Raw genomic sequence first — 15,196 nt, 5'->3', positions numbered from 1 at the left:
GCTGTCTATGTACGTTTCCGACGACCACAGCGATTGGGACACCACGTTACCCTTCGTGACCCTCGCCTAGAATTCATGCCGTCACGAGACCACTGGCTTTTCACCCTTTTACCTTCTGTTCGGTCGCCACCCTTCTTTTCCCTTTGACACGCTGATTCCTTCCTCGACGAACACTCCCATTGAGTACGCTCAAGGCGTGTTCGCCAGCGCTGACGCGGTACGCCAGATTGCCGGCTCCCGGCATCTCAGGCCGCCAGAAGATCCGGTACAACAGCCGACATCGGGACGTTCGATTTTCTCATGGCTCCGTTGTCCTATGGACACCATGCCGCTAGGTCAGCTTGTCTGATGCTGCCGCGCTGCACAGGGCCTTTACACGATATTGCGACAGCTTGGGGATGTGAATTACGAGACCGCTCCGCTGGACGCGCGTGTCCCCATGGCCGTTATGTATGTGTCCTGGCGGAAGCATTACTTTGCCACGAGTACACCTCCCTTGCCCCCGTATTCAGAAATGCATCTTAACTTGAAGCCCACGCTTGCCTTGATTTAAATGACGCCTGTCGTGAATGCACCAAAAGAAACGCAATGAGCGTCTTGGGTGCGTTCGCACCAGGCGACATTTATATCAAGTCAAGCATAAGCTTCAACTTAAGATGTATTTCTGAATACGGGGGTTAAAATTACAGGCAGGGGTTATGCTACGGCGCAACCAAGAGTGCCGCCAGTCAGAAGAAGACGATTTGTCGAGTAGAGGTGAAATTGGTCTCGACAGCCATAGTGTTTATGCATCGTTGTCGCTGTTGTAAATATTATAAATACGTATTTATATGCAACTTCTGCAACGTAACAATACATATATATATATATATGTGTGTGTGTGTGTGTGTGTGTGCGCGTGTGTGTGTGTGTGTAAAGAGAAAGAGAGACTTGTCACCTCTACTGAAGAAATAGTTGGTACACAGCTGGCTGGTTAGCGGACTTTTCGCACGCACAACGCAAAGCTTTGCACATAGATCAGATCAGTTACATGCAGCATGTATGCGAAACTTAAAGCTTAAATAAATAAAAATTATGAGGTTTTACGTGCCAAAACCACTTTCTGATTATGAGGCACGCCGTTCGGGAGGACTCCGGAAATTTCGACTACCTGGGGTTCTTTAACGTGCCCCTAAATCTAAGTACACGGGTGTTTTTGCATTTCACCCCCATCGAAATGCGGCCGCCTTGGCCGAGATTCGATCCCGCGACCTCGTGCTCAGCAGCCCAACACCATAGCCACTGAGCAACCACGGCGGGTGCATAAATAAATAGCATTCCCCGACGTGAGAAGCGCTATCACGGTATACTAAACCTCGTCTTCCGTAACGCTATTTCCCTTAACCCCCGCTACCGGCTAACGTTATACTTTAAAGGAAGAGTATATCTTAAGCCTGTTTCACATGGTTCGATTTTCGTGATTCCGGGAGTGCGATTTCAGTCGCATGCGACGGCGATCGCAGTCGCAGACTGCTGGCTATTTTGGTCGTTCCTGGGTGGCCACAATTTGTGCATTTCAACGCAAAATTGAACAAATGACTGTAGTGCAATACAATAAAAAATCGCTTCCATCAATGTAAGTACGACTATTCGACAATGATATAACTATATGCGCATATAAATATTGCACGCGAATGCTACGTACATATACAGATGAAATCACACTTCGACTGAGTTGGTAGCCATCTTGCGCAAAAAGAAGTACTCGCCGGCACTACAATAAGTCTACTCATGGTCATGCCGCTTTTCGAGTGCATTTTCTATGCGAGAAAGTTCCGTGAAACGCAGCAGATAGCGCGAGGTAGCATCTAAGGACGCATATAAGACGCATCTAAGGGTAGCATCTAAGACCTAGAACGATAAGTAAGCCTAAGAAAATCAGGAAGCCATGGCTTACGCTTGAATGTATGGACTTAATACAAAAAAAGAATGCAATGTACTCAAAGTTCATGCACACACGGGATCCTACTGACCTGGCCTCATTTAAGAAATTTTGAAATTATGTAACAAAATGTTTGCGCAGTACGAAAAATTTGTATTACAAAAACTTGTTCTTACGATGTGCCGGCCGAGGGGAAGCTTTATGGCGAACTTAACAAGCTCTTGAATCGTAGTAGTCAGTTCAATGAACTACAGGGGCCCTATAACGTAAAACTATTCCAATATGTTTCTATTCCAATCTCCTGACGTCAAATTTGCGTAACCACCAACGCAAGCACCGGGCGGTCACCCGCAGGGTTGTCTGAACAGACCAATCAAACGCTCTCCTCGTTCATAGGAGGTCACTTTTGTTTGCTTGAAAAACGAATAACATTGCCAACACTGAGCGGCTTGTCGTATCTAATTGGCTGACAAGAGGCGAGGAGAACGCTCAAGTGGAGAGGGATTCAATGGGGCCGAGCCACTGCACTGAAAGTCGATAACCGGACGAAGAGGGTGGTGCCAGCGTCTACGATTGGTCGGCTTTCCCTTACTTAGCATGCGGTGGCTGGTCGAAAATCGCGGCGGAATGCAACGAAAGCTCAAGAATGACGCTAAAACGGGCCCTCAGCAAAGAAGAGTTGGCAGAATGAGGGGGTAAACGTGCCGAAAGTGCTCGAAAACGTTACACGGCCACGCAAGAAGCTTTATTGTACGCAAATACACCCATGCTCTAAGGCAAGTGCGAGTAGCCAGCGTCTGAGCGATCGGCGGCAGCCACCTTCTATTCCTTTCGGAACGGGGCAGCCTTAGGCTATTCCGAAGAAAATGCAGTTTTGTTCGGCATATTAATGCATCTTTATCGCGTGCACGTCACTTTGACGCGGTGAGTTCTTGCGGTTTTGTGACGTCGCGTGGCAGGCAGGTGAAGTGGGTGCAGCCCGAAAACTTTTTACCAATAGCCGAGGGCTAATGGCGAGAAGGGGTCGAATCAGAAATAACTGCTTTTCTTTTTTCTCTCAAATCATGCATAATCAGTGTGTACACACCATATCAGATGGGGAGGTATCGCGGTTTTCATGACGTCGTGTGACAGACAGGTGAAGTGGGGGTGGTCGAAAAATGTTTTTGGCCAATCGTGGAGGGCTGATAGCAGAATTGGAATAGAAAAGTTTGGAATAGTTTTACGTTATATAGCGCCCCAGCTTACATCCAATGATAGGCTTATGAAAGGCCGGGAGATAGCTGACAAATTTAATACATATTTTACTAATTTAGTGTCAGGCGTCAACAACAATGCAGCTATGAGCTTTTTAAATGAACCTAACATTCACTCCGCATTTTTTTTTCTGCGACTACACCCGAGGAAACTTATTGCATATTCTTAAACCTAAAGAACAGTAAAGCTCGAGATATTGATGGTCTTCAAATACGGCCAATAAAGTATGTACTTGACTTTCTTGTGCACGTGCTTAACCACATATATAACATTTCTCTTTCTACTGGCATTTTTCCTGAAAAAATGCCGCACGCGAAAGTAACAGTTTTATACAAGAGCGGGGACAAAAACGATTTTTCAAATTATCGACCCGTTTCTGTTCTCCCAGTTTTTTCTAAGGGTTTGGAAAAAGTAATTGGTAAAAGAATCGTCTCGTTCTGCGAAAAACACTCTCTTATATCACCGCAACAGTTCGGCTTCCGTCTTTTTCTGTCTCTTCTTTCTGCCAAGTGATGGGGCAAGCACCCAGTCAAGCTGCAGCTTAGCAACTTTTTGTGCTTGTCCTAGCATTCTTCTGTTTGTACAAAAGAAATGCTGAAATAAATTGACTTGACTTGACTTGACTGGTTATTATTTCGCAGCCGGTCACTCAACCACCCTAGACAAGTGTGTTCAGTCTGTACTTGTTTTTAGGCACACTTTTATTGTCCATATATGAAAGCTTTATCGTGGTCTCCTAAGAAATTCCACAATGTTTGGATTCTGAAACTGGCAGATGTAAAGACTCTTATTCCATTGCTCTTCACGTAGAAAGCTCATACAAAAGCTTGGAGATATTCTAAATGCTTAACACTTTCCCCCAAAACAAAATGTGGTATGCCACTCAGATTTTCAATAGCAAGTAAAGGAGACTGTCTGCCCTGTTTTGGGCATTGGTTTAATGTAGGCAGTTCTAGCAAGCATAAACTTTTGCTAATGGATTCCGTTCGGAAATGCCAGATTAGAATTTACCTTGGGTCTTTCTTTGCATTTTGTTATTTGGTCGAATAATCTACTTTGAAATCGTTCCTATTAGCCTGCTCTAACTTCGATCTAATGCAGGTTAAGCACATGGTGAGATTAACAGATTGAAATGATTGATTTGATTTCTAGTGAAAGAACCATAACATGTGCTCCAGTTGCATGGATTTTTGGTAATCTGAGGTTTTCAGCCCTACTTTAATATTATGTGCTGAAGCAGAATAAGAACTACACGCATGTCAACGAGATTGCCCGATCATTCCGACAGCTTCCTACTTGTAAGTACGAATACAGCACTCTAGCGTTATATTTCGTTATTAAATTAACAAAAGTAGTCCAAAGAAAGTATTTCATGATTGTCGTGGGGGCTACACCGCCGCAATTCGTGATACAGACCCACAGTATGCAAACAGCGCAAGACACAGGACGAGAAAGTAGACGACGTTCGTGTCTGTTAGAATGCTGTGATGCTAGGTGCACAAGTGACTGCAACTCGTAAAAATATCGTGGCGTCGGCTTTTACGCCTGTCCAAATATTGCGAGGGGACTTTAAAGGTAATTGCAGTACACGCATCGTGATGAACGAACCAGGCTAACGCTAAGATCGAAGTTCACAACACAAATTCCATTGCATGTTCAGCCCTCACACATTGATAATTTGCGGCTTCCTTCAGGGGCAGACGCGAGCTTTAGGGTTGGTGATTGCTGTAAGTTTGGAGAAAGAATCTGGCTATGAGCAGGCACCGCTTATGCGCAATTACGAGCAACATACGCGCATCATTTCTTCAGAAGCTGACGCTGAGCACGGGTAGTGCGAGGGTCTCTCTGTGCTGGCATGACTTCACTGCAGTCGAATTCTGAATACTGTATATGCGATGAAGATAGCTGCATAGGCTTCTTCATATGTCCTTTTGCAATTTGTTGTAGCGCCGGCAGAACGACACGGACATAGAAAGCACACGAGACAACTCGCAGCGGTGAACGAAGAGCTGCGTACAGCAAGGGCCCTATAACGTAAAACTATTCCAATGTGTTTTTATTCCAATCTCCTGACATCAAATTTGCGTAACCGCCGACGCAAGCAACTCGCGGTGACCCGGAGGGTCGTCTAAACAGACCAATCAAACGCTCTCCTCGTTCATAGGCGGTCACTTTCTTTTGCTTGAAAAACGAATAACATTGCCTATACTGAGCGATACCGCGATAGCTTCCAATCTGATATTACGTGTACACTGATTATGCATGATTAGACCCAACAAAAGAAAAATTATTATTCCTGATTCGACGCCTTTTCGCCGTTAGCCCTCTGCTATTCGTCAAAAGTTGTCAGGCTGCACCACTTCACCTGCTTGTCACGCGACGTCACAAAACTGCTGAAACTCATCGCGTCGAAGTGACGGCTACGCGTTGAAAATGCATTAATATGCCGAAAGAAACCGAATATTTTGCTGAATAGCAGCAGGTTGGCCCGTTCCAAAACGAATGAAAGCTGGCTGCCGCCGATCGCTCAGGCACTGGCTACTCGTACCTGCCGGTGAGCATGGGTTATCTGCGTATAATAAAACTTCTTGCGTGGTCATGTAACGTTTTCGAGCACTTTCGGCGCGTTTTGTACTTCGCTCTGACAACTCTTCTTTGCTGAGGATTCGTTTTGGTGGCATTGTTAACTGTTCGCTGCACGCCGCCGCAATTTTAGACAAACCACCGCAAGCTAAGTAAGGGAAAGCGGACCAATCGGACACAGAGGCACGTGCCTCTTCATCTGGTTATCTATTTTCAGTGCCCTGGCTCGGCCCCATCGAACCTTCTACACTTGTGCGTGCTCCTCGCCTCTTGTCAGCCAATCATATAAGAAAAGCCGCTGAATATAGGCCGTATTATTCGTTTTGAAAGCAAACAAAAGTGACCACCTATAAACGAGGAGAGCGTTTGATTGGGCTGTTCAGGCAACGCTGCAGGTCACCGCCCGATGCTTGCATTGGCGGCTGCGTAAATTTGACGTCAGGAGATTAGAATAAAAACATATTGGAATAGTTTTGCGTTATAGGGCCCCTGTTTACGTCACTCTTCTCGCACTGAACTTTAGGAACCGCTGTTACGCACTGCAAAACAAATGTTAACTTCGAAGCGCTTTTAAATTACAAAACACGCGTAATGTTTTCTCCTGTTAAATGCAGGTCAAGAATATCGCAACGCACTGTCTTTTTATTACATTAGAAAATTTATGTGGCATATACCACAAAATCCGGCAGAAAGCAACCCTGGGCGTCCCTCCAGCCGCATTGTTGAAGTCGCATTCGTGTGAAATGGGCCCTCTAAAGATTGCATTGAGACGCGCGCGACTGCACCGAGCTTTTTGTTTTTCGCTGCAGTCGCAGCATGTGAAACAGGCTTATGTTGACGTGCAGCTTAGCAGGGTAAGAGGCTACATGCTGTCGTGTTAGGATTGAACTGCGTGTGCGAATTTATCACTTTGCTTTCTTAGTTATCAGTCAGTTTTTTTACCAACTGAAATCGCCTTTTTCCATTTCGTGCTCACAGACGCAGAATGCCTCGACCTTCCACCCTGTAAGACGAGCCTGGATCGCGTGTGCCCTATATTGATGGAAGTCAACAGACTGAACCCGTCGCTGTGGCCTGTTGGACTGGACCTCAGAGAAGCATTTCCAGGACAACTATCTCTGGCCCGTTTCTACTCAGCAATCCCATCAAGCACAGTGCGCTATTTGCCGCCGAGAGCGGCGCGCGAGGACACGGCGGTAGGCGGCCAACGCAGCGCCACGCCGGCCGAGCAACGCCGGGCGCTGAGCATTGTGAGCCATATCCTCAAGCATCATCGGTGCGCTATCGGTGCTGATATCGCCGGATTCGAGTTTTCCGAGCATCAAGCGAAACTTCTTTCGAACGCCCTCATTCAGCCGAAACCCTCCCTCAGGCAAGTGAACCTAACTTCGGCGCATCCCAATGCGAGGCTCGTCCAAGGATTCGCCGCTGCCGTCCAATCCATGAATTGCCTCGAGGATCTGGCGTGGACCTGCGACACCCTCGACGCAGCTGCGGCGAACTCGCTCTCCGCTTTCTTTGCACGAACGTCGACGCTTACCACCCTCGATCTGACCGAGTTACACGTGAAAAGCTCAGACGCTAAAATCTTGTTCGAGGGGCTCATGAAGAACTCGACGATAACGACGCTGAGCTTGTCCGCCTGCCTGGTCAAGGGGGATCCTGAGAGCACTACCGTTCTCCTGGCAAACTACTTGAAAGGCAAAGACTGCAAGGTGCATTCGCTGACCTTTCAGAGAGGCTGCGCTGAAAAAGCGCCTTCTCTGGCAGCCGTGATAGATTCCATTATCTTAAACAAGAACGTGCAAACCTTTATCATCTCGGGCTTTTTTGAAACAAGGTGGAACTTCCTCCTCATGGCCAAGTTGCTCAACGAAAACAAGAATCTGCGATGCTTGGACGTAATGTGCGCTTCTGAGGACCAGCTCAAAGAGGGGGAAACTCACATAAGACAACTACGGCGACTCCTGCAGCATCATCATGTAGACCCGCACTTTTTCAGGTGGTTAAATGCCTTGGCGAGGCACCCCTCGCTAGAGTACTTGACAGCGGACGTCTCCGGTTTCAGCGTTCGTGAGTGCGAGGCATTATTCAAGGCACTCGTGAAAACTTCAATCAAGGGCGTGACCGTCACAGGCGTGCGTGACGAAAACGTCGTCGCCATTTTCAGGGCTGTTCGTTCGTCCGGTACGGCTGCGCTCGTCCACCTAGAAAGCGCCTACATCGCACGGGCTTCAACAGATGAAATTGCCGATTGCAAAGAGTTATTGACGCAAGTGATCGTGAATACGGACCGCTTTGACACATCGGACGCCATTAAGGAGGCGATGCGTCAACTTTCTTTCTGCACCCGCGTCTCTTCGTTCATGCTCAGAGTGAAACGGGAGGCTCCTCTCGAAGCAAGTACCCGCTCTATTATTTTGAGATATCTGGAAACAGTGCGTACGCTACGGGAAATCGTGCTGAAATTTCCCAGCAGTTCCGAAGGCGATGACACCGAAGCTGGAGGCCATAGCGATTATCTCAGGACGCTTTCACAAAGAAATAACATTGAAATGCTTCACTTGGAAAACGTGCGGCTTACAGACGCTGACGCATCTTTTCTGGCTGTGGCCATTGCGAAAAGCAAGTCGCTGTGCGAAGTTACTCTTTGGGCTGATGTCCGCTGTGAAGCGGCAATGGAGACCTTCCTTCGAGAGCTGTCGCCACGGTTTAGTGATAACTATGCTATTTTCGCGCTGATTCACAGCCCCGTCACATGCGGGAAAGAGTGCCTACATATTCAGGGGGTCGTGCGTCGAAATCTTGCACTGATCACGCTCGCGGCTTACTTCGTTGAAGGCGTTCGCAACAAACGCACTGCAGAAGCACTGGAACTTGTAGCCGGCAGTCGTGGGTTAGTCAGAAAAGTTCAAGAACTGCTCTCTCTGACTGAAGAAGAGGCGACAGCAAGAATTCGCGCTAAAGTGCGCGAAATCAAGCGCCTGAACGGTTACATGCGATACACTGGTGTCGTCAGAAATACGGTGAAATGCAAAGAACGTTCGCAGAGTAAGGGGCTTCAGCTGGATCGTCTTCACGAAGACTGCTGGCAACATATTCGACAGTATCTCAAGGTGACTGACGTCTTGGACAGTGATTAGACTTTCATCTTCGCTTCCTGAAGAGCGCACGACATGCTCTGTAGAAGGACGGACCAGTGCCTCGTTCCTGCGTGCCTCTGAACCAGACAAAATATAGCAAATTATGTGTGATGCTTGACGATTAGGTTTAATATATAAAAGTGAACAATATCGCTTTCATTTTCCTCTGCTTTTAACTGGGTTTTAATACACCACTCCTGTTTCACGCGCGACTATTCGAACACCATTCGCGTATGCGGTACTAGGAGCCGCATACATATTCGAAGCCAACAAATCGATGGGGCACATACAGGGCCAACACAGGGTATTGCACAACGTGTGTATAACGTTGTGCAAGTTATTGTACTGTTAGCGGCCAGAATTTAGAGTGGCGCCTTCTCGCGAGTTACGTCCCGGCCAGGACGCCGCGCGCGTGTTCGCTCGCTTCGTCCACGCTATAGGAATTGAGTACGCGCGCGAGCCATGCTTCCTGACGGTTGTTTGGGCTGCTTCATGCTTTCGTACTTGAACTTCACTTGGATTTTTTTTTCCGAAACGGGGTGACTCATGAAAATATGAGGCCTGGATATCGTAAGCTACGTATAGTTGAAGGTGTTTACTGCTCTTGCAATGCAAAGGTGCTCTACGTATGCCGACAAAGATTGTTGAAAAATATTGCCTCCAAATTCAGCGCGTAAAAGTTTGAGTGATATTTTGCTCAGAATAGGACGATTTCGTCATATCTGTAGTTGACTGACCCACTGACCTCCAGCGAAGCGCATAATAGAGGGGTGCTGTGCACACGGCCGTTGACACGCCGGCTGACACACGGCCGTTTCACCGGCCGTGTGCATGGCACCCCTTTATTCTCAATTTTACACCCTTGCTGCTAACACAACTTCGGTCGCTGTCTCACACACCCGCCTTGCCCCTTCTCTCATTAAAAGGAACGCTAGAATGGCATACAACTCAAGTCTGCAGTGGAGCCCCACCCACGCCCTCGGAACCGCCTGCCATTATTCGCCCGCGAAGCTCCAAATAGTTCGTACTTCAAACTTTCCCTGTTACCTAAATAAGGCGGTAACCACAAAAATAAAATTATAAGCTCGTAATTTTGGGCGTTTGCTCTCGTCTGTTGTAGTGTTACGGTAAAAACCTAATTCTTTATTGAACTGAATAAAACGCTTGCTTCGCTGCAACTATTTATCGCCAAGTTTCACTTCAGTTGGCAGAGAAGCTTCATGAGTAAAACGGGGTCAGCAGTCAAGTGAACTGTACTGCGGACTTTTGAAGAGTGAAATGCTCAGACTCCATACACTTTGTTCATGTGTGTTGTACACCTCTTCGCTTCCGCCGATGAAAAGACACTTCAAGAACAGCAGACGCTCCGGAGGTATCAAGTACGACGCCATTTGGAAATGGTCGCATGACGCGGGTTTTGTCTGCTTCTCTGATTGGCTGGCGAAGTCACAACCTTGCGCGGTCTGTGTGCCTTGGTTACCAACTGCTCTTTCTTAAGTTATATGCTACTATGCCAATATACACTGTGCCGCGGAAAGCGTATCTCGCCTTGAAAAAACAAGTCAACTTGTCGAAACGTTCGCTCCCGCTTTTAGCTTGTTCACGTTTTGCTCATCGTCTTGAATTTCCATCTCCAGCCTTCTCCGTGTTTTCCCAAGGTTTTCTGTAGTAGGCTTACTCTAGGTAGGGTAACTGGAAACTTCTCGGCCTATCAATGAAAGGTGGTAAGGTGTTGAATCGTTCCTGGCTATTTTACAACGTATTCTCCTTTCAGCGCCACAAGCCTTTACGTACAAGCGTAACTCGCCAGGCAGGACCCATATTCTGCAACGCTCCGGTTTCCGAATAATTTGCTTTGCGAGCAGCGATTGGTCGCCGCCTCGAGGCGCGCACGCATATTATGGTGACGTCACGCACATGCCAATCATGTGGAACCCGAATTTGTCGTCTACTACTAAGCGAAGTGGCGCGAGGTGCTTCGGTGTCATCCAAAGCGCCATGTGCCGTATGCAGAGCCTGTGCGTGCCGTGTGCAAAGAAGAGATCGGCGCCCCGAGCAAAACGGCATCGATGGTGATCCCTGTGACGCCTGTGTTATTGCTGTTAGCGAGCGTCCGTGAGAGACAATGACGACCTAGGAAGCTATCGCGTAAAGCTATTCCAAGCTTTTCTGTTCCAATCCTGCAATCAGCCCTCCGCGGTTTGTCCAAATCGTTTTTGAACCACCCCCACTTCGCCCGTCTGTCCCGCGACGTCACGAAAACCGCGATAGCTACGCATATGATATTACGCGTACACACTGATTACGCATCACTGGACCGATGAAAAGAAAATTATTATTTCTGGTTTGACACCTTTTAGCCATTAATCACATGCTATTGGTCAAAAGTTTCCGGGCTGCACCCGCTTCACCTGCCTGTCACGCGACGTCACAAAACAGCAGAACCTCACCGCGTCAAAGTGACGTGTATACTCGTTAAAGATGCATTAATATGCCGAACAGAGCTGCATTTTTTTTTCTGAATAGCCGCAGCCTGCCCGTTTCGAAAAGAATAAAACATGGCTGCCGCCGATCACTCAGGCACTGGCTACTCGCACCTGCCGGATAGCATGGGTTTATTTGCGTACAATAACCCTTTTTGCGTGGCCGTACCGTTTTCAAGCCCTTTAGGCACGTTTAGGACCTCGCTCTGCCAACTCTTCTTTGCTGAGGATCCGTTTTAGCGGCATTCTTAACCTTTTGTTGCATGCCGCTGCGATTTTCGACCAGCCACCTCAAGCCAAGTAAGGGAAAACGGACCAGTCGCAGACGCCGGCACCACCGGTTATCAATATTCAGTGCACTGGCTCGGCCCCATCGAATCCCTATCCACTTGAGCGTGATCCTCGCCTCCTGACAGCCAATTAGATCAGACAAGCCGCTCACTGTAAGCAATGTTATTCGTTTTTTAAAGCAAACAAAAGTGACCTCATATAAACGAGGAGAGCGTTTGATTGGTGTGTTCAGACAACACTGTGGGTCATCGCCCGATGCTTGCGTCGTCGCTTACGAAAATTTGACGTCAGAAGATTGGAATAAAAACATATTGGAATAGGTTTACGCTATAGGGCACCTCGGCATCGACAAGACGTGTTTGAGATGGCAGACAACGGGTTCAAGAGGCGAATGAGCCTCTCCTAAAGGACCGTGCACGGCCTGTGCGAGGAGCTTGAGGTTTTTGGGCCGCAGCGCATGAGCTGCATTGATACTGTGGCCAAAGTGCTGCGGGCATTGCAAATTTTGCGACTGGAAGTTTCCACCAGTGCGTGGCCAACGAGCAAACCGGCGTACGCGGTTCAATCTCGCGCGCGCGAGCGAGGAACGCGACAAGGTTTGGGTACGGGCTAGTTGGTATTCTATTGTTTCAAACATCACTTACAGCGCATACATAGACAAGGGGCCAAAAAAACGACGAAGACAAGCGCTGTTACTTCCAACTGATTTTTATTTTGAATAACACGCACATATACTGAGACACCAAGACAAAAACGCCCCCCACCAAGCATCACACCGACATGAGTGTGCATTCAAAATTCAAGGGAACCACGACCGCCGCCTAAGACAAACGAGAGCGCTTGTCTTCATCGTTCTTTTGGTCCATTGTCTACGTATGCGCTGTAAGTGATGTTTGAAACAGAGGAACGCAACCTGGGTGCGTGCCCTTTCCTGTCGCGCGCAAGGCATTGGGGTCATGTGAGGGAGGAGGGGCGTTCTTCTCCGGCGGCTGCTAGGGTGCATCGATGTTCCCCTCGCCCGCCGCTTCGTACAAAGTGGAGTACAGAGTTTGAACTAAATTAACCAGTGCGGTGTCACGCGCGCGCAGGTAAACATGAACACATCTCGCTCGATGACAGCGGAAACTGTCTGTGAAAACGCTGTAGTTAGGAATCGCGGCAGTAGCCGCGAACCAATTCACCTCCGTGCATCTGTCGCTTCAACACGAAGAAAACGTTGAAAGCACAGCGCATACGAAGCTACCGGCACTACGCGCACTCTGCAAACATTGCAGATCGCTTTGAAGATGAGGCCCACGCAAGCACACTTTGGCCACGTCGCAGATCACTTTCAGACACACGAGCGCCGGCAACGCGTCCCTGTCCGCCAAAGGTGTCTATTACGGCGTCCGCGGTTCACGTGGCCAGTGCCATCATAGACGCCGCGATTGTATCCACCCTGTATGGAGTGGCAGGCGAGGCACCCCAAAGCCACCACCACCCCAAGGCCCCCACACGCCGGTGTGACGTCATGCTAGTCGGATGGGCCAGACAGTCGACGCCGTCGGCATCCCCGCGCCTTGGTTCGTTGCGCTTGCAGGGTGTCTGCGCGTCGCGGTTACTATGGCTTCGGAAAATTAGTGCTGCCCTTAAGGTGACAGCCACCTAGCAATGCATATGCTTCAGCTTCAAAGCAAGACACGTATAGCTGACGCAAAAAATAAAGGGGAGTCGCTGGTTCACCTCAGTCAACACTACCATCGAAAGCAACATTCTTTCATACCTTCCTTAGATTAATTACTTGACTGGCGACATTGTTTTTTGTGTGTATCATAACATGACCTGTCTTATTGTCCTTGTGATGTTTGGTCGGGACCAAGACTAGCAAGCTGCATGCTGCTTAGTCACTTTAACCTTAGACGGAAAGAGAGCAAGAGCAAGAGTGCATATTGAACACACATAATATACTTTATTCACAAATGGTAAGAACTGCATTCTGAAACAAACATTTTAAATGTTCCATACACAATTATCATTCTCACTCTTCCATTGTGTAAAACAGACCTCGCTAGACGCACGAATATCGAGGTTCACCTTATTGGTGAAAACTTTCTCATTATAGGGTCACGCGCACTTGATACTCATATAGAATAAGCTGCCGCCTTGTACCATTTCTTGTGTTTCTTTTATTTCCACCCAACTAGTTTGCAGGCCCTTTTGGTCTTCATAAAATGCTGAGATAATGGTGAAAAGTAAGTCGAAAAGCAAAGGCCTACTCTCTATCCTGAAGGAAAACATCCAATAATGGATTGCGGTAGCATGGAGAGTTCCAATCATAAACAGGTATCACGATACATTCAAACGCTAACATTTGGAATGGCCAAAATGCAGGATTTAAATTTGGTAATGTAGACAAATAAATCCTAGCCACGCCACAGATTTGTTTTTACAAGGGTTCTGTCAACACAAGCACACGTAGATCTTCAACAAAACAGAGCTTCATGAATAAAAAATAAGGAATGAGAAAGGCCTTCCAGATCTGCAATTTTCGATCATTTTTGGCGTTGCGTAATTTGCCTCGGCAGCTCTAGAGAGGCAGCGACCTCGCGAAACCGAGGAGAATTGGGGCAGCACCCCGAGGAAGGGGGCGGCGGCCCTCTCGGATCCGCGGAAGTAGCGAGGAACCAAGACCTCGAGGAGCACAATGCACGAGATTGACGTAGTGGCCGCGTCGCGGTAAAAGCTTGTCCTCCCTGCGTGGAGGGAGCCTAACCGACTCTGCAGGCATTTTCGCTAAAGTTGTTCTCTCTCTCTCACAAGTTGTTCAGCAGTGTATTCGCTGCAGCACTTACAACATGCTCCATTACCTCCTGTGCAGGATGACCGAAATCACACACATCTACATCCTCAAAGTCTGGAAGGGTAGCGAACACAAGGCTGACAAGAGTATCTTTCGGCCTAGGAATGCTGACAAATCGTGCGGCATATTCTGGTGTCCTGAGCTTATCCAATATAATTTCAGTAAATAGTATAGCATTAACTACAACTGCTCGTGGAAACTTCAGCCCACCCCTCGTCATATTCGTGATTAATGCATTCTCAGGATCATCTAGATTGACGTCTCGCATCACAAGGTTTCCACTGCAAGATCCGCATGTCAACTTTTTCAGAGCTGCATGAGCACATGGGTTAGTGCCGGTAGCCTTGTCGTTTTTTTCTTAATGTCAGAGTCGGTCACAGTGACGTGAAACCGGCCGTTTACTGAATTTACACTTGTCTCCAACGTGCTCGCGCTCGGTGGTAGCAGCACGTCCAAATCTGAACAGTTCCAGAACCTTCTGTAAACGCAATTTGTTTTCCGATTCACATATCTGCCTTATAGACAAGTGGCAATTGGCACCAGACAATTACTGGTACATTCCGAAGCGATCCTCCAAGCTGTAAGTTTGAAATTTGCCCAAAAGAACATACTCAAAATGAAGCTCTTCGAGAGAGTATATGGCAAGTTCATGCAAGGCGTGGGTAGTGTGGCTGAAAGC

The 15,196-nt window shown here is 47.8% G+C and overlaps 1 protein-coding gene across 1 annotated transcript in view; it reads left to right on the top strand.

Moving 5' to 3' along the window:
• Positions 1 to 9,061, top strand: part of LOC129387217 (uncharacterized) — a 90,791-nt gene extending 81,730 nt beyond the window's left edge. The window contains exon 3 of the mRNA XM_055075978.2: positions 6,740 to 9,061. Within this exon, the coding sequence (XP_054931953.2) occupies positions 6,740 to 8,904 (2,165 nt within the window). The 3' untranslated portion in view covers positions 8,905 to 9,061. The remainder of the gene's footprint in view (positions 1 to 6,739) is intronic.
• Positions 9,062 to 15,196: the final 6,135 nt, after the last annotated feature.

This window comes from Dermacentor andersoni, chromosome 2 (assembly GCF_023375885.2).
Source record: "Dermacentor andersoni chromosome 2, qqDerAnde1_hic_scaffold, whole genome shotgun sequence".
In the NCBI taxonomy this organism is placed as follows: domain Eukaryota; kingdom Metazoa; phylum Arthropoda; class Arachnida; order Ixodida; family Ixodidae; genus Dermacentor; species Dermacentor andersoni.
This window is presented reverse-complemented; position numbering and strand designations above follow the sequence as displayed.